Source organism: Anticarsia gemmatalis, chromosome 1 (assembly GCF_050436995.1).
Source record: "Anticarsia gemmatalis isolate Benzon Research Colony breed Stoneville strain chromosome 1, ilAntGemm2 primary, whole genome shotgun sequence".
NCBI classification, from domain to species: Eukaryota; Metazoa; Arthropoda; class Insecta; order Lepidoptera; family Erebidae; genus Anticarsia; species Anticarsia gemmatalis.
Genome location: NC_134745.1, coordinates 9,339,311 through 9,359,754, shown reverse-complemented (window position 1 = coordinate 9,359,754; position 20,444 = coordinate 9,339,311). Strand labels below are relative to the sequence as shown.

General features: G+C 34.6%; 3 protein-coding genes across 5 annotated transcripts; 1 reads left to right on the top strand and 2 right to left on the bottom strand.

Moving 5' to 3' along the window:
- Nucleotides 1-25: 25 nt before the first annotated feature.
- Nucleotides 26-4,817, bottom strand: LOC142975067 (myrosinase 1-like). The gene is made up of 9 exons (XM_076117718.1): nt 4,682-4,817; nt 3,634-3,725; nt 2,611-2,879; nt 2,092-2,496; nt 1,714-2,016; nt 1,504-1,638; nt 1,325-1,431; nt 966-1,101; nt 26-151 (listed from the first exon to the last, which is right to left on the bottom strand). Exons 1-9 carry the CDS (start codon nt 4,729-4,731, stop codon nt 137-139), a joined length of 1,512 nt encoding a protein of 503 aa, XP_075973833.1. The 5' UTR covers nt 4,732-4,817; the 3' UTR covers nt 26-136.
- On the top strand, nt 4,814-20,379 carry LOC142975075 (cytochrome P450 4C1-like). Of its 2 annotated transcripts, none has more exons than XM_076117739.1 (9): nt 4,814-4,927; nt 15,547-15,656; nt 17,075-17,165; nt 17,246-17,428; nt 17,662-18,053; nt 18,132-18,200; nt 18,397-18,565; nt 18,736-18,915; nt 20,142-20,379. In XM_076117739.1, exons 2-9 carry the CDS (start codon nt 15,555-15,557, stop codon nt 20,303-20,305), a joined length of 1,350 nt encoding a protein of 449 aa, XP_075973854.1. In that variant the 5' UTR covers nt 4,814-4,927; nt 15,547-15,554; the 3' UTR covers nt 20,306-20,379. The 2 variants fall into 2 exon arrangements, with proteins under 2 accessions (XP_075973854.1, XP_075973845.1); XM_076117730.1 differs by lacking the exon at nt 4,814-4,927 and adding an exon at nt 13,965-14,146.
- LOC142975370 (uncharacterized) lies at nt 6,318-7,987 on the bottom strand. Of its 2 annotated transcripts, none has more exons than XM_076118202.1 (3): nt 7,772-7,987; nt 6,703-6,917; nt 6,318-6,533 (listed from the first exon to the last, which is right to left on the bottom strand). In XM_076118202.1, the coding sequence occupies exons 1-3, from the start codon at nt 7,913-7,915 to the stop codon at nt 6,335-6,337; spliced, it is 558 nt and encodes a 185-aa protein (XP_075974317.1). In that variant the 5' UTR covers nt 7,916-7,987; the 3' UTR covers nt 6,318-6,334. The 2 variants fall into 2 exon arrangements, with proteins under 2 accessions (XP_075974317.1, XP_075974401.1); XM_076118286.1 differs by having other exon boundaries at nt 6,703-6,914.
- Nucleotides 20,380-20,444: the final 65 nt, after the last annotated feature.

Sequence of the window (20,444 nt, the reverse complement as noted above, 5' to 3'; positions counted from 1 at the left end):
GAAAAAGAAAAAAAAAAAAGTCAGAAACGTTTCAAACATATTTAATTACGAACTACAAGCGGTTCAAGCATGCTTTATAAATAAGGTATTATATACATGTACTATGTGTTACCATGCTGGAACCAAGCCCCTTGCTTCAATGATTTCGCACCTGTCAAAACGTAAGCCTCGATAAGACTATGTACAAAGGTTACTAGTACTTCAAATGATAAAAATACGAGATAGTTTAGACAAGTGTAAAGAGTTCAAGAAGTAAGATAAGGAGGTACTTACAGAATAGGATACAGAAACAGTTTTAGCACACGATCATGCGCTACGCTACTTACTACAAAGCAGAAAGTGTTTAGCCTGTAATCTATATACAATTTTTGTGCACACAATATAAATATACCAACTGGTTAATGTAGAATCGTAATTATAATCATAAGACGCATAATCAGGGTTCAGTCAAGGTAAACTATGCTGACATTCAAACTGATTATTATGTAATAGATAATAGTATTTATCTTGCTATTTTTTTACATTTGGCACACGAAAAATGTGTGTCTACACATTTATTTTCATTACTAAAAGATATAATAATAAAGCAAGTTTATAGAGAGCGTTATAGTAAGACGACTTAGTAAAGAGCCTCGTATGCAAGGTTGGCGAATGTATATTGTATACTAAATCAGAATCGAGTAAATCAGGTTCATGTTGCTGACGGTGGGCTGATTGATACAGATATTTTATTTTGGAAATACATAGAATGCCTATTTTCTCAATTATTTCTTATTTTATCTTCATAAATTGTTCATGCCAAGGCTCTCAGCTAAATTTGTACATAATTTTTTTTACAAGACATTAGAATAAAGCAAGTTTTAAGAGAGCGTTAGTAAATCGTCTAAATAATAATACAAGAAGTAGGTAGTAGAAGAAACGGCAAGGCAAGACTAGCCACCAGATTTAAAGCATTTGGTTCTTACAGCGGGATCCTTGAAGCGTTCGTCCTGAGGGAGCTCGCGGTTCGCGATCAGCTGACGGTAGTACTCTGCCGACAGTTTGGGTGTACGTGGGCGCTCGGGGTCCGTGATGTTCACGTAGTAGAAACCGAAACGTTCACTGTAAATCAACAAACACTTGAAGAAAATGTAGATTATGTAAAACTTCAACGTGCTAAGGTAAAAATTATCTGGGATAAAAAGTAATATTATATACTATCTGCTTACCAAATTTCATCAAAAACTCTTCAGTGGTTTTAGCGAGAAAATGTAAAATACATACATCTTCACAAACTTTTGCATTTACTCATGATTTTAGCAGGATATTTGTAATTTGCACTTACGCGAATCCAGCCCTCCATTCAAAGTTGTCCATAAGAGTCCACGCGGTGTATCCAAGCACCTTGACACCATCGTCATTGATCACGTTCAGAATCTCAGAAAGGTAGTCCTGTACAAAAATATCACATTTAATATTTCAAACACGTATTTATGTACATATAATACTAGTTTTACGACTTACGTTGAAGTACTTGATGCGGCCATAGTCCTCTAACGTTCCACGGTCAGAGAATCCGTTCTCGGTGATGTAAATCGGTGGGTCGTTGTATGAGCTCTTGCACCAACGCAACAGATTGGCGAAACCTGTGGGCACCACCTGGAGACATCAAACATGAATTAAACCTACTACTTTCAACAGAAATATGAATTTCGAGGAGATATAGGTACTTACCCTCAACCATTCTGAAGCAGAATCGCCACCAACTTCCATAGTAGTAATTGCACCAGTATCTTTTAACCAGGAAGGTGACTTGGCGAGTGGATCGACACCGGCGCCTGTGATCAGATGAGTGGTGTAGTGGTTGATGCCCAGGAAGTCTGACGTGCCCTTGATCCTCTGGATCCAGTAAGCGTCGAACTGTTCAAGACGAGGCTTGCGGAGACCTTCAGCTTCGCTCTGGCGAGCAATGTTCTCTACCATCACGGCTGGGTAGCCACCTTCCTCGGTGAAGATGGGGTGCGCAAACCAACCGAACTAAAAAAGGAAATGTTTTAAACTTTGCCTTCGACACTAAAGTACTAACGTAATTAGTATTGTTCATATTCTTACTTTGAATTGATTGGCAACTTCAGCCAAAGCTACTTGCTCAGCATTCTCAGGGTCACTGGGCTCATACCAGATGGAGTTGATGGAGATCATGATCCTTCCATTTTGGACTGGGCGGTAGGTCTCATTGTACAAGTGGTAGGATTCAGCGTGAGCCTTCAAAACGTTGTCACTGCACAAGTAGTTGCCAACTCCGTGGCTGTCGAGAGCTGGAGCCTTCTTATCATCACCGTACGCATCCTCGCAGATCTCATAAGGCTCGTTGAAAGTGATCCATGACTTGACCTTATCACCGAACTCCCTGAAGCAAATGTCTGAGTAATCACGGAAGTAATCAATCATTTTTGGGTTGGCGAAACCACCCAAGTCCTGGAGAGATTGAGGCAAGTCCCAGTGGAACAGGGTGACCTGCAACAAAGAAAATAAATGGTAAACAATTAGGAACCCTTACTCATAACCTGATAGTTAATTTAGTACTAATACATTAACTAAATGTTAATTATATTTTCGTTGTTCACTTACAAGAGGCTCAATGTTATTTTCAGCGAGCAGATCAAGAAGATCATTGTAGTAGCGGATACCGTCAGGGTTGACGAAGTCAGCTCGGCCGGTGGGGAGGATACGGGACCAGGACAGGGAGAAACGGTAGAAGTCCACTCCGAGGCTAACCAGTTCCTCGACATCTTCTTGGTAGCGGTTGTAGGAGTCACAAGCAATGTCACCGTTGGTCAAGTCTGCGACCATCTCAGGTCGAGTGTGGGTGAGACGGTCCCATACATTCTCTGACTTTCCTGAAATAGTAATAAAGTGATAGTAACTGTAGACAAGGAAATTCCTCAGTCATTTATTTTTGTTGTAATTTAAAAATCCAATTAAAATTGCTACAATTGACCGCATTAATTCTAGTTTGTGAATGCCTAATCGGTTAATAAATAAATTAGAGCCGTCAACTAAACACATTAATTTCGCTATCATCAGTATAGACTTTTATGACTTGATAAATTCCTAAATTGAAACACAAAACTATAAACAAGTATCAATTTCAGATTTGATTAGTATTTAATTTTACATCTCTAGGTCAGTGACCTGTCGTCTACTATAAACTGGCATAGTAACAATCTATATTTAGAACGTATGCCTCGCTTCGGGCACGAAAATATATTCTTTTTTTTCCTCAGCAGATCTTTGCATTCTTAGAATCGCTCTCGTTGTGGTATCTAGTTGGATAATATCCTCTGCCAAACATCTCTTGATAAAAATGATTGAGTGTCTGTCGAATTTTAGACATGTAATACCTAACACTTGAATACAACTGCTATCAGTTGTTTATTATTCAAGAATTTGAGTTCGTAACTAACAGTATCAATAATCTTATAACGTTTTTATCTTCCTAAGGACCACTGAGGAGGTGTCTGTCAGTTACAGATGTTAAGATATGTTTTGGACGGAGTCGCCAGTCATCGCGCGACCTAACATTTCAGTTGAGAAATTATTGCGACTATTTAAAATGCATTCTCGTTTAAAATTGTAATTTTGTAGGCTTACCACTAACGTTCCATGCTCCTTCGATCTGATGGGATGCGGTAGCAACACCGAAAGTAAACCCTTCAGGGAATTTGGTGTAACCAGCAATGCATCTGTAAAAAATTAGAAATTTTATATTTTTTTAAACTTCATATATTGCCGGCTGTTTAAAAACGAATGGCCAGTAGGAGAGTGATATAAGTGAAATAACCAACTCAATCAATAGATCTTTTATAAGTTCTGTACTGAATAATTTGAAAGCAATTATAATAGTTTACTTATTATGTAAATATACGTTGTTGATTGTTGTAGAAGTAGAGCGTGAAGTAAATGATGTAACTAAATATAATGTTTTTTAAGTATCATTATTTGATACTTATGAAACATGGTGCAATACTAATCCCTCGGGTTTTTTTCGGATGTAGCTACAAATGAGATCACTTCTGCTACTAAAAAGGAGTATTAAAAGGTTGGTTAAGCTTCAGATAAATAATAATAATAGTTATATGACGTATATTTAAAATATACAGTCAGGCAGAAATTTTGTGGATAATACACGTACTATGTACTTATGCAAAACAGGTAATCATTATTGACAACTTAAAAGTACAGCATATTTGGTGCTCTATAAAACTCTATTTACGATGGTGCGTATTTAACAAATATTACTAGCTATACAGCTTCCGATAGGAAAGACAACAGATGTAAGTGATGGTTACCAATTATTAGGTAATCCATTATTAAGTAAGCATTTAATGTGTTTTTTTATAAATGTAGATGTATTGATACTAATTAAGAGGTTATAGACTAGGTAAACGTCAAATAAGGTAAAATTTGAAGTGAATGAAAGAAGAAAATGTTTTAACTATTCACCATTTTATCTATAAGTATTCAATCTGATAGACACGCAAAAAAACGAAGCCAACAACAAACATTTTAGGACATCCTTGCGCAATGTTATTGACCCTCGAGCAGAGGATGAAATAAAAAGTTCTCCGTTATGTTAGTTAACAGGTTTGGTGAATATTATCGGATGTTATGGGTCGGCAGTATAAACAAACAGACTCACGAGTGGCTGAGCGCCAGCAGCCCGATAATAGTCCAAGTTGCCATCGCCATAGTGTCGTGTTGCGCCGTCGACTTCCTCCGGCGAACTGCACAGAACTCAACAACACCGTTATTTTAAGTGCTTTAACTTTGATAACTCAAGTGCGGAAATTCGTAGATAATCCCATAGTTGTGTACAGTTTATTGACAAGGGATTTACTTGTATAGAAACGGGTGTTTTTACTTTAACGATAAAACTTGACGTGAGGTAAGAAATAAGTGCGATAAATGTGTTACTAACAAATATAAGTCACTAGCTGACCCGCGCAACTTCGCTTGCGTCACGTAAAAGAGAATAAATAGGTCATAATTTTCCCCGTTTTTGTAACATTTTTTACTGGTACTCTGCTCCTATTGGTCGTAGCGATGATTGATGATATATAGCCCTTAACCTTCCTCGATAAATGGGCTATCTAACACTGAAAGAATTTTTTAAATCGGACCAGTAGTTCCTGAGATAAGCGCGTTCAAACAAACAAACAAACTCTTCAGCTTTATAATATTAGTATAGATTGTAAATTGGTCTAAACAATAATATTCTATTGTATTCTATTCTATAGCACCAAAGCGTGTAAAACACAGTGTAAAATTGTTAGACAAGTGATCGTCTTAGCCATTAGGCGCACTTCGCAGTTAGATTAATTACTATTGTATTTTGAATTTAAGTTAATTGTCACCAGATGCTTTAAATTTACTTTCACGCATGTTTTGTAAGCATATGAATGTTAAGTAGGTACTAACTTTTTGGTATTGATAATTAAGGATAGGCTATTAAAATTGCAAATTGTAATTTAGGCTATTTGACAATGAGCAAAATAAAATGTTAATTACTGTGATCAGTATTTATTGTAAGCTTAAAAATGGTTATGTAATAACATAAGTTGATATATTGATTTATTTAAAAATCAGTAAATAAAAAAATCATATTAAAAAAGTTTGTCACGTGACACAAAACGCTCCTAATTGCTTATAATGACGTCACTTGCTAGTAAACATGACTTTTAAATGCAAACTATTGCAGCACCATATTATCAAAGTAGCATTATGGCGAGCTATTAAAATATGAAATTTGAATTTGAAATTCTCCAGTAAATGTGCACCAGAATAAAAACAAGTACTTTTACTGAGATCCTTAACGTCTACTAAATAATATAAACTGGTTTGTAAAAACTTGTCAAAATATAGCCTATTTGTTTCATTGAGATCATTGACACTATTTGTGAAAATAAGCAGCTATTGAGTTATTTAGAACCTTATAAATATAGTGTCTTCTTGTAGTAACTGAAATTATTATATAGTTATGTAACGTTCTATACTAGTGTACTGTGTACTGAATGTACATATATATATAACTTAGTTTTGTTATGTCATTGTAGATGTTTATTATGCATTAAGCTATAGTACAACCAATCGTCAGTGCGGGTTAGGTCTTCGATACTTTCGTGACCCAAAAAGAACTCACGCTTCCTTATTTTTTTCATGTCATATAAATTTGTCATAACTAAATAGTAGAAGGATTATATTAATTTTTTTTTAAGAAAAAATAGCATAAATTGCAATTTAAATTAATTTATTAAAAAATATGTTTAGAAGTCGGAAATCTTTTATGCTTGTCTTAGGTCTCGTCAAGTAGTCCTTGCATCACACACAAGTAGTCGACAGACGTCGCCAATGAGTGTGCGAGTAATATTCCTCTCGTAAGGACCTCTCGGACTTTCCAGATATCTTGTCGGCCAGTGGGGTGGAAAGCCGCAGATAGAGCTCTTCGAGCGATTGGCGCTGGCAGAAATCGCCACGGTTGATCTAACCACCAACTGAAAACGTATTACCTTCACTATACCGTACAATCAAATAAAGTTCTTTTTTGCCTTAGTAAAAACTACAGCATAATTGCTATTTCTTCTAAAGATAGTTAATTTCTACGAGGCCTAGAAACGTAAGGAACATCTAAACATAAATATAGTTTTACAGGTCTATTCTTACCTCAAGTAAAGACTCTCATAAGTGAAGTAAGTGATGATAAGAATGAAAATTGGATAGACGAGAGGCAGGATGACAATCAGGCACAGGATAAGAGTTCCGATGAGCTTGAGGAAGGTTGGGAAGGGGGCGCCATATCGCCACAATGAGCGGACGTCTCCCACAAATTCTCTGGCGAACACACGCACACGACCGAGTCTTGATGCCGAGCGTAGCTGCTGGACAGAGACTTTAATTAATGGACTTTATACTTATTAATAATATTTAACCTATTAATGTCCCACTGCTGGCCAGGGGTCTCCTATCATAATGAGGGAAGGGTTAGGCCTTGAGTCTATCACGCTGACCAAGTGCGGGTTGGGGACTTTGCATAACTTCGAAAACTGTTCTAAAGAACTCTCAGGTATGCAAGGTTGCATCACGATGTTTTCCTTCACCATTAGAACAAGTGATATTTTTTTCTCATACAAATTAATTTCGAAAGTCATTGGTGTGTTGCCTGGGTACGAACATTCGACCACTTGCGTGGAAGGCGGTAATTACTGCTTAAACTTATTAAGATAAAAAATAACAATCTATTTCGGCTTCAATAAGAACAACTACTGCTTAACAAGGTATTAATATGCATAATGCATCATCGAGTTCAGTAAGGTCGACCGTCTTTACGACAGTAGTTAATGCAATGACAAGGATCCAGGAAACATCACTAAACTATCATTCTCCTCCACGAAATTAGATACAAAGAAAACAAGATAGTAAATTGATAGATTGGGTACCGGCAGAACGGGGTTATTTTAAATACAGGGGTTAGTTACTTAAAAATGGAAAGAAATGGGCATGTTTAAGGTCAATTACACTATGTATTTGAAAAGCTAAAATTTTATCCATAGCATAGATATTTAGTATCTACCAAGAACCGGATAACATAACACAACTTTATCGCTGTTTTTATCCAAACTATGTTCTTATTTCTATAATCAAATGTAACCCAAATTTTCCTTAAGTAACACCATTCTACGGTACTAGGTATAGTACTATATTACTTAGATTTAGTAAACTTATTTTTTCTTACTTCTATCATAAAAACTTTATTAGTCCTGCGGTATGGTTTCATAGTACTCTGAGTGTTATTGTTTAGTCCTTGTTCTTCACTATTGCAGGCGACATTTTGACTTGATTCTGTTATACTGTCATCTATTGCGCAAACATTTTCCATTTTAACTTCTCCATGACTTGCTATTTGATTGTATTTGAAACGGAATTTAGGTTACATGTCATCTTCACTAGATCATATTTATGATAACCATGTTTTTTTTTATCAATTTTACATACACTATGGTCGTGAACTTGATGTTAATGACGAATAAGAACTTTTTTGATGAAAATTCATTTTTACGGCGGTGTTGATTTTAAATACAAAAACACTATTATTTAGCGCAATTCTGAAAATCTGCTTAAATTACCTACAGAACACAAGCACGAACAATAGATGCTTGGGAAAATGCTTGTTACAATGGTTAATACGTAGGTAGACTTAGGGTATGTAGATATATGAATCTAAATAATATAGCCCTATTGCCCTATTAGAGCCGATTAATAGTACTAATTAATTGTATACGAAATAAAGGAAAATCAAATCTCCCCCTTTCACAAACTGAGTTTCTGAACTGTCAAGATATTTACCAGATTTCATATTTTCTTGGTGACAACAATTTGACCTTAAAGAGCTAAATTTATATTGATATTTTAGCTATGTAACTGAGAACAGCAACAGGACCAAAGTACAATGAGATAAAATATCTACGAATGAGAGTTTAATGATAAGATATATCGAGGATGGCTTTTATCACATCTCAGGTACCAGCATTTATGAGATCATTGTCACTTGATGTAATATGACAATGCTATACCGTTATCTGGAAGTGAAGCAGCAGGTATAGATTTAACTGTTATTTAGTAAGTTTGATAGTTTACCTACGAGATTAAGCTACACTAAATATGACATCGTCGACATTATAGATCGTAATCTGCATACGGAATGATATACTCTGATTTTTACTGATATGAAAACACAAATCATGCATGTCCTATTAGTCTTCCTTGTAAGACTAGTTATAAGAACCTTTGGTTTGTTAACATAAGTATTGTACTTACACCTTTTACCACTGTTACCTTAAATCGTCTTAACATTCAGACACCTTTTCCTCTTCCAATTATACCAAGATAGAAGAGAGTTTGATGAAATATTCATATGTACTGATTTTACTATCATATGTCCGTTCGCAGTCCAGGGTCATTGTCTGCAGCATTACTTAATTAACTACTTATAACGATTGTTTAAATCATAGTAAAAATTAAACGAAGTCGCTGTTGCAAGCTAAAGTACTAGTAGCTATATACAATAAACAATTGTTCCTGACTAATCATTAGATGCCATACACTCGTAGCTAGTTATATATACACTCGTAGCTAGTTATAGAGTAGTTCGCCTATTGATAAACAAGGCGCCTGTCTACAAGTAATGTTACAAATACGGAAGTTCTGTCTGTTACGTTTTAAAGGCAAAATTGTTTGAACGGCAGCAGCTGCTTCTTCTTATCGTATGGTCACTGGTCAACCCGGTCTCAAAGTTGTTCAAGTGGCCCGTAAGACCTTTGAGGTGACTTAACGACGGTTCTTCATAGACCCAGACCCAGACGACTTATTAGACAACAGAAGATAGCTAAAGTCATGGGACATATTTATGGGATGTTTATTGAAAAAACAAAGAGAGGAGGCACGCGGATATATTCTCAAATCTTTTCACTGTGCGCCTGCAACATTCATGGCCGCTACATAAAAGTAAACACATGATATGTGTTTGGCAACACTCTGCCAATAAAATTGGTAGTGTTCGTTAACTAGGTATAACAATTTCAAGAGCAGTTAAACATCGTACGTCAATACACACAAGAGGTTCATCTGGTCAATGTACCGCGGAATTACTTCAATGGTGTTATGATTAGGCAAATAAAACAAACGACCATGACCTAACTTTTTAACTGGTTCTAATATACCTACCTAGTTTATTGAGAAACTGGAAAACGTATGAGCTCAGAAAGATAACAATTTAGCAATTTAAGCGCAGCGGGGTTGCTTTACCACACTTATCAGTCTTGCGTAAGTAGGTACTTTTGCTTTTATCTGAGATAATATAAGCTAATAGATTTGAACGATTAACCTATTTAACTGCACGTTTGACGCAGTGGTAACCGTGGTTACTTCATCGCAATAACCGTAGCGCCGCGTATGGCGGGTTCGTATCCCACCCGGTACAAATACTTGTGTGATGAGCACGAGTATCTATTCTGAGCTTTGTTGTTAATGAATTACAAAAAAAGGCATTGTGCTAATAATTTTCTTTGCGGAAAAAGGTAAAAATTCAATTTCATTGATCTATTGAAACAACACATTAGCGAGGTAATCTAAATGTATGACTAGCTGACCCGCGCAACTTCGCTTGCGTCACATAAGATAGAATGGGTCAAAATTTTCCCCGTTTCTGTAACATTTTTTATTGCTACTCTGCTCCTATTGGTTGTAGCGTGATGATATATAGCCTATAGCCTTCCTCGATAAATGAACTATCTAACGCTGAAAGATTTTTTCAAATCGGACCAGTAGTTCCTGAGACTAGCGCGTTCAAACAAACAAACAAACAAGTATAGTATAGAAAGTATAGATATAGTTTCTAGTGGCCGACTGACTGGTGCCTAGTAAATAATTGATTGCTCTATTGAGTGTTTGCTCCTCCACCGTGGCGCCGACGCAGCGCCACGTGTTGTAAACAGTTTCTAATTGAATAAACGATGCTATTCTAGAATGTATAGGCGCTATTCGTAATATTTTTATGTAGTAGTGGACTTTATACAACCCTGAGATCAATTATTATTATTTGTACACGTTTATCGTTACATATATTATGTACTACTTTATTTTATATTTAATGTAAAAATACTCTGTAGAATCGATTGAGGAAGAATCACGTCTAATACTAGCAGTAAAATTAAATGTGTTTTACTGTACTACACTTATAAAATTAATCTATTGTACACAAATAACATACTTTTTTTATATTTTTATATCAGATTAGGCATATCTCCCATCTCAATTGATGGTAAGTGACGATGATATCAAAGATTTTACGTGCCTATCCAAGAAACTCCTGACATCCTGAAACAGAACATCGGTAAATAACTATATAAAACCTTTAACTTTTGTAATCAGTTAATATGATTTAGGTACTTATTTGTCGTCTCAATAATAATTATATGACTGGCCAAAGTCCTTAGATAGCTTTCATTTATCTGAAGTTACGACTACTTCTTACATAAGTTCGAATTCAGATAAAATGTATTGTTACAAAATGAATTTTGTAACAATAAGGGATTTTTTTACCTAAGGACCTTATAATATAATATTTTTAACCACCCACATAATAGTAATAAACAAAGCAAAAATGTATTTTAAACTATTACTAATAATAACTATTCAAAAAGATTCTTTCAAAATATGTTCTGACAGTCCGACAGCTGAATTCATGGTATGGTTACGGCTTGGTTAAGATTGACATATCACTACCACTGTGGGTAGGATCCACTTTTCTCGTACCTAACAATTATTATGGGATCCGCACGATACCTGACCTGATAAATATTATGAGTGTCTTTTTTTATAACAAATCTATCCGTTATAAAATGTTGGTTGATTAGGTACCTGAGTATAAGGCATGCTTATCCGATACTACCGGCCCTGTGTCAAAATAGAATAGAGAAATGTGATATACCAACATCAAATGGCAGTAGGCCCTCAGGTCAAATTATGCGTTGTAATAAACGCTGGAAAACTATGATATTGACCTTTTTATCTTATTCCAATCTAATAATCTGTTAATTAATAATTGCAGCTTTTATTACACATGAGTCAAATCAAAATATAGTAGAATTTTCTAAAATATCTTCTACATTTGACATTTAATGTACTTCGTGGCTTTTCAATTCCCTGCTTTAATAAGAAACACAGGGGTCACTGGTACGAATAGTAGTGTGAAACACGGATAATAGAAAGGTGACCTATGACGGCAAGTGGCATTCAAAAACTTTAAGTATTTGACTGACTTATCACGTGAGTCTGGCTAGATTGCCAGCGTGTAAGTTATGTTCTAGACTTGATCACGTATTAGTATTCTTAGAACATGTTACATATAATGACAAAAGCCTTTCTCGTTTGGGAGGAGACCCTTGCCCAGCAGTGGGATCGTAATGGGTTAAAAAAAAATAGTTAGGCCGTATTTTTGTCGAGCCCAAAAATACGGCCAACTATTCTCTCCGCATGATATCCATTAAAACTGCCTCCTGCATCAGGCCCTTGATCTAGCTGACTAACGGTTTCTTTGATGTCCCTTAACATAAAACTAATTGACATACGCATCATGTGAGGGAGAGGAGAGTGAAAAAACCCTTACTCATCAGTTAGATAATATTATATTTTTTTGTAAATCAAATAGGTAAATGTATTTTTTGTTCGCATTTGAAATCAATAACGTTGCGTAAAAGAAATATACAATGGCGATAAAAACGTACAAATAATATAATGAATAAGGTCGATGTGGGTCGCATGCTGGTCTTGGTACAAAATCGACTCATAGAAACAATTTGACATTTTAATTTTTTTTACACTTTTTATATTTTAGATAAAACAAGTTCACCTAAAAATGTAATAAGAAGATTTTTCAAAGACAGGTTATTTTTGCATACTTTAATAAAGCAAGCGGATATAGTAAATGTTATTCCCGCTTCACGTGTTCACAATACATTGAGGATCAAGTCAAGTCTCTCAGTTTTTTCTCCCTTTTACCGGGTAGAGACGCAGTATATGAATGATAACAAAGCAGGTCAAACACGTTTTGATAACAGTATCAGGGATGTTGGTACATATTGTACATTGTACAGAGTATCAAACATTAAACAAATAAATTGACCTCCTTGTTACATAATAATGCACCGTCACTAATATTATTGTTAAAAATAAACAAGATTCTTCGACTTCGATAGCGTGAAAAGATTTCTCGGCATAAACAAATCTTATGTGCTAAATCCAGGTTGCAAACTATCTTTGTAACCTACTAAATTGATCCTGTCGTTTTGGTTCCATTGAGTAACAAACAAGTATCCAAATATTTAATTTAATATTAGAAATAAGTAAGATACAAGTGAAATAATTTAATAAGTAAGTACGATTAGATACTGCAGTAAGACAAACTACTGTTGAACAGGATGCACTACACACTAGAACAGTCTCGGTAGCCACACCCCGATTTATCTACATAGTGTAATATGGTTCGAAAGGTTATCAAAGAGAATGCAATTAATATGTAAGGCCAGTGAAGGTACTCTCTCCAAACAATCGCCTCACACTGCACAGTAGGAAACGATCAGAGAACAAGCAATACGAGCAGAAGGACAACTCCTATCATTCCTTCCTCATTCGGTTTCACAAACACTTCACTCTGATTTAAATAAGGTGAATCGTATTCGCCTACTCAATTTGGCTCGTCGAATGATATTCTTTATCATTTGTACTTAATATACTTATTTAATTCTACAAAAATATTATTGGTCCAAAGATCACAGTGACAATTAAGTAAGTAAAGTAATGAAAGCAGTCGTACTCGTATTAGGTACTTGTAATAAAATCTCTTTGGCTTCAAAAATCACAAATGAGTGCATGGTTCATTAAGTTTTTTCAGTGAGCTTGTGAGGTACCCAAATATTGAGCTTCTTTGTGTAGAGAAAAGAAAGTTCATACATACTATAATGCGAAAAGACGTTTTCCCCGGCCTAATAATATTGTGTTCTTTTAGATAACTTAATACACACTTTTGTAAACTTGAAATTTGTATAAGAGACATAATGTATCTCGTGATTTGGGGAATAGTGTTCGAAATGTCAATAGTCCCGATGCTACATAAGATGAAAAATTCAATAGAATGTTTCTTTATACACAGTTCCTGGTTATTTTCGTACACTTAAGTGTTTTGGTATTTAACTATTACCTCAATTTTTTGTCGTCTAAACGATTTATTTTTTCTCTATACATTAGAATAACAAATAAAGTAAACAAAGCGGCTTGACAGATTTGTAATTAACAGATATCATTATCATCTGAGAATGTAAAATCCACCTCGAGTAGGTATTTGTTCGCAAACTTGCTATCAGTACTTCTCGGGTTGTTCATAAGCTCATACGCTTAACTAAAATGATCTTGTATCTCATAAGTATTGTTATTTTCCTTTGTGTTCTCCATCTTCTTCTGAACCATAATGCGCGAGCTCGGATGGTCAAAACTATACCTGGCCCTAAAATAGATTTCATCATTGGAAATGGCTTGACTATTATTAATTCTGCTGGTAAATATTGACTGTTTTTCATTAAGTTTTCGCAAAACTCATGCTTTTTAGTTGGATGTTTTGATGGTAATGTTATATATGTTCTTTTGTAGAGATTATTATACTTCCCAAGACTATAGCTAAGGCCTAGCCTAGTTTGGGAACTACTATAGATTCGATTACGATATTTTCTTTAGTTATATACCTTTTCTTTATCTTTAATGTGTAGTTCATTATTTAAGAACTCTAAGAGCTTAATTAAATAAATATAACTTAGTTCATCACATGTGTAGACAAAAAAGGTTTTCCAAAGTTAAACTAACTAAGATAAGTTTCTATAGAAATAGGCAAGAATACTTTAGTTACGCGTGCGAATATAAATAACTTAGTTAATGATCTTCGACCTGAAAACATTAGGATAATGCCTTTGTAGATAAAAATGAATACGTTTGAACAAATCTAAACAATCACATTTTTTATTTTGTGCAGAAAGAAACAGAATGCTATAATTATGACTTTACAAGCTGACCCGTGCAACTTCGCTTGCGTCACATAAGAGAGAATGGGTCAAAACTTTCCCGTTTTTGTAACATTTTTTACTGCTGCTTTGCTCCTATCATTCGTAACGTGATGATATATAGCGTATAGCCTTCCACGATAAATGGGCTATCTAGCAGTCAAAATTTTTTTCAAATCGGACCAGAAGTTTCTGAGATTAGCGCGTTCAAACAAACAAACAGACAAACTCTTCAGCTTTATAATATTAGTATAGATTTAATTCTAGTGTAAGTAATCGTCTAATTATCGTCTAATTGTCGTAATTATCTTTTGTGATCGATTGTGGTGTGGATTAGCTGTTGCACCAAAGATTAGATCTGTTCATGACCATTCTAGATGTGTTTTAACAAATTGCATTAAGTCATCCGCTATGACTACCGAAAAACTAGTAGAGTTTTGTGATGAGGACAAGTTATCTTTTGTTGCTATCTGAATCAAATAGAACTTTCGTAGTAAGATTAAATAGACGTGATTAAAATAGGCTTCAATTACATTCAGGAAACCTTATCAACGAATATTCATTGAAATTTCGTTTGAACTGAATTAAAACCGACATTTTAACGAATAGAATTGGGGTAAAAAGCACAGCTCTATTCGTTAAGGCATGTTTATCCAATACTACTCCGCGTCAAAATAGAATAGGAAAAGGTCATGAACAATCACCTTCAATATTTGGATCGAAAAAAAAATCGTTTTCGCGAACCATAGTAGGACTTCAGATTCTCTATACTTTCAAATATCTATGCATCTACTTTTATTGATAGTTTAGTTATGAATATATTGTCAAAATAATTTTCACTTTATATTGTATCTATTCTTAAGACTACTTTGATTTAAGACTCTGATCTTTTAATCTGTTTCAGCTGACATTATGGAACTAGGGAGAGCATATGCGAAAAAATATAATGGCATTTACAGTATATGGATATTTCCCTATTCAGCCGTGATCGTTTATAATCCAGATGATATTGAGGTAAGAATAATTTTAGTATAACCATTATTTATATTGAAATAATAATGAGCGCTCCACGCGTAAGTCTTTGGACTTTCATGCGATTTTCGTTAATAGATATAGTTAATTCTACTACATTTACATTTATTGATAAAATAATATGTATTTTTGTTTTATATTCTTTTCTGTACGCTATACTATACACTATTTGTAAATCTTCTTACATAAGTGAATAATCAATGTATTCTTGTAAGAAATAAAGTATCTCAAACCGTAATTTCAAGGAAGGTTTGTGTGTAACTTTGTTTAGGTTAACCCGGTGTAACACGGGCAAAGGCGGGCGGCTCGCAAGTACTTATATGTATGTATAGTATTATGCTGCCCTAATGCTGGGTACAGATCGCTTCTATTAACCACGAAAAAATCATCGCATTCAAACATATTGGAAAACAAGCGGCTGTTTTTAAAAAAAATCGTTGAACGTTACGAAAAAAAACGTTGTTGTATTTTAAAACATTAGGATTTCTAAATGAGCAAAAAACGCCACGAAATCTTGACATCAAAAGTCACTAGTAGTATGACGTCATTTTGTTAATATTATTCTTTTGGTAATGACATTTGTTTATTTTTGTTTTCATAACAAGTAAAGAGGTAGAAAAGTCGACATTCTACATTTTATGGTCGTTCCAAGTAACTACATAATATACAGAAGCGCATTTTTGTACAACTGTCGAGTCTCAACAACTGGCTAGCTATCTATAAATTCCGGATGAAATCTGATCAGCGATCAAATTCTCGATACTCGTTAGTTAGTACCGATTTTAAAGAATCGAGCTACAAGAAGACCTATCTAGTTGGAAATTGATAAATATATGTAGTAGGTTGCAAACTATCCTCCATTTAAAGATAGGTTATTGGGAATGACTACAAGTAGAAAACTATGAAGTCTTGATATACATATGACAAGCATATGAATAAACATGGTGTCCCATGTATAGTGGATAACCTTGCAAGTAATAATGAAACCAATTATATAGATTCTAGTTGATATCTAAGTAACACTTAGGTACCGGTTTTGTTTTAGTATTAGATATAAATACATTGTATGCAGGTATAATGTTCGTCCTTTCGATCTCGAAATAACTTTAACCAAAATTATAAAATAAATAAAAAAAAGATTTCCAACTTCAAGGTGGTAATCAATAACATTCGTTAGTCTTATAAAATCTATCTATTTTATTCAATATCGCTCACAATAAAATTGAGTTGTACATATTTAAAATTAAATATTACGAGTAGTGTAAGGATCGTAGCAGGTGGCATTTTAAATCTCCACCTATTCCTATGAGAAAACGGCGTTATTTTATGTATGTGTGTATAATATTTCAACGTTTTTCAATGTTAAAGATGTACTTTTATTATAATGAAAATACTTTCAGACGCTAATGTCAAATATGAAATACGCAGATAAAAGTATTGCGTATAAATTTTTGGAACCTTGGTTGCGAGAAGGATTGCTCACTAGCAATGGTAAAGATATTTACATATTAAATCAATACAAAATATTCTTACAACTGTTCAAAACAATAATTATTTTGTTTCGTGAACAGGTGCTAAATGGCAGGAACGGAGGAAGATTCTTACACCAGCTTTTCATTTTAACATATTGAAGCAATATAGCGAAATCATACAAGAAAACTGCGATCGGTTTGTAGAAAACCTACAGAAAAGAGCCGGGAAACCCATCGATGTCCTTCCTGCATTCTCAGAGTTCACCCTTAACTCAATCTGTGGTAAGTTAACATCACCTACTTAAGTAAATGAAAATGTGTCAGTCAACTCAGGTCATCAGTTAAAATTATCTGCGAGGCCAGATTTAAGGTCTTGATAGCTTTTTAACAAGATGGGTACAAACGGTTTGGGAGTAGGTATAATTATGTACGAATGTCTCATTAAAATAAAATTACCTAAGTCATTAAAAATAAAAATAAACGTCGGAAGGTTATGAAGTTTTGATCCCTTACAGAGACCGCGATGGGAACTCAGCTGAACAAAGACACAACGGGCACGGCAAAGTCGTACAAAAAAGCGCTATACGATATAGGATTCTTAATGTTTAGCAGATTCGTAAGAGTCTATTTGTATCCTGACTTCATATTTTACTTAACACCATGGGGTAGACAACAAAGGAAACATTTAAAAACAATCCACAGTTTCACCGAGAATGTCATAGAACAAAGAAAGCAATATGTTAAGAAAAATGGCGTTACATTCGACACACTGGTCGACGATAATGATTTCTACGTGTACAAAAAGAAAAAGAAAACTGCGATGCTAGACTTACTCATATCTGCAGAAAAAGAAGGACTTATAGATAAAACTGGTATTCAGGAAGAAGTCGACACATTCATGTTTGAAGTAAGATTTGTTTATTTCTTGTTACAATTGGTATAATCAGACATCAAAAGAACTAATTGATCACGTTTATTTTTAAAGGGACATGATACTACTGCCAGTGGGTTGACGTTTTGTCTCATGAGAATTGCAAATCACAGTAAAATTCAGGTAAGTCAGTCAAATCCTTTTTTAGGTATTTATATGTATAAATATAAGATGTCCGATACTGATATAAATGTCAAGTGATGTAATAGCCAAAATTGGAATTGAATAAAACCTTATTAGTATTAATGAAACGACGAAATTATTGTTTGAGTATGACTGTACGAGTATAAGATGATTAAATATTTTGAGATGCTTTCAGGAAAAGATCCGGGACGAAATAACAGAGGTATTTGGCGATTCTAAGGATTCTATTAAAATGGAAGACATGAACAAACTGAAATACACGGAGTGTGTTATCAAAGAATCGCTGCGCATGTACCCACCAGTGCATTTTATAAGTCGCAACATAAACGAGGACACGATTTTAAGTACGTAATTCATGATTAAGATTAACTGACTTGAAGTTTTTATTGTTCTTAAAAACTATAGTAGGTAGTTGGAAGCTAATTTAGCTTTATAAACAAAGGTACCATTCGGAGATGGAACATGCTCTCATGCATCTTTAAATTTTGTTTTTACATACTTTTTATATTTTTAGGTAACTACACAGTGCCAGCAGGAACTCTTTGCCATATTCCCATTTTTGACCTTCATTATCGAGAGGACATTTACAAGAACCCACATGAGTTTGATCCTGACAGGTTTCTACCAGAGAACAGCGTGGGTCGTCATCCTTACGGTTACATTCCATTCAGCGCTGGTCTCAGGAACTGCATTGGTTCGTACGAATATCAATTATTATTCAACTAAATACTAATTTCACTGAGGTTGCCAGGTTCTGGTCAACAATTGTTTAGGTAATATCATGGTGAGTCGTTGACACGACAGAAGAAGAAGACTTATACATACTATTTTCACTCCACAGGCTCTACTATGCCCAAAACTAACTTTTGATTCAAATAGTCAGTATTAAAATACAAAGCTACGTGCTACTTTAGTGCACAAATATTTCGCGGAGTATCCAATTGGAGGTACCGCGTCCTGGCCACTTTATGGTGACTGTTGAAGGAACACCGTCAGGTTTTTAGTCGGTATGCCCAAATTTAAAAGCCGGAACGCCTAGCCGGCGGGAGAGCCCGACAGACCCCCGCTACTTCCCTGGAGCAGGACATGCAGTAATGCATTTTCCTGACGAAAAAAAAAGTGCACAAATATTTAATTATTTATTTACTGGAATCAGTTTCAGCTATCATAAAAGCAAATGCATTGTTTTATTAATTCCGCTAAATATTGTTACTTCCGGTAGCATTGAACACGCGTTTTTTCCAATCGTCTATCTATAAAAACAACAAAGACACATTGCACATCAACAAATGTAAATATTATGGTAAAAAATGTAAAATCGACACTGCGTTTGCTAAGTTGATAACTTATTATATAATATTATACAATTTAATGCTAACATGCATTTTTACCTTGGATCGCTAGACATCCATCTGGCGACCACGGCCAGGGTTACTTCCTTTGAAACGACAAACAATCGATGGTGAAATCTATACTCACACTAGCTGACCCGGCAAACGTTGTTTTGCCATATAAATCTAAATAAAAATGTTAAGGGTGGACAACCCCTATCATTAAGGGGTATGAAAAATAGATGTTGGCCGATTCTCAGTCCTACTAAATATACTCACAAAATTTCATGAGAATCGGTCAAGCCGTTTCGGAGGAGTATGGCAACGAAAACTGTGACGCGAGAATTTTATATATTAGATTATTCCCGTACCTTTTCAAAGTAAGCGTGCAACGCAAATATTTTAGGCCCGGTGCTACCACTTTTAAATATCTACCAGGTAGCTTATCAAATGGAACTTTGAAAACTCTAGGAAACTTTGTGTTGTAGATAGATTATATTATCTGACACTTATTTTTAAAATGTGAAACTCACCTTAAAGTCATAATGCAATGTTGTTTTTATTATGTTGTGTGTTTATAATGTTGTAGGTCAAAAGTTCGCCATGATGGAAATGAAGATAGCTATAACAAAAATACTACAAGAGTTTATTCTGGAGCCAGTCACTCGTCCCGAAGACATTCGCTTTGTTGCTGACCTAGTTCTCCGTAATAATGGACCTGTGCTTGTGAATTTTATCAAAAGACAACCCTGAAAATTAATATACATGATAATATTGATAAGTGAAATTAATTCTTTAAAATAAACGTAAACATTATATTATTATGAGATTTTTGTTTTCTTTGTTTAAAGTGTGTTAACAAGGTACATAAGGTGTCAGGAAAGTCAAACTA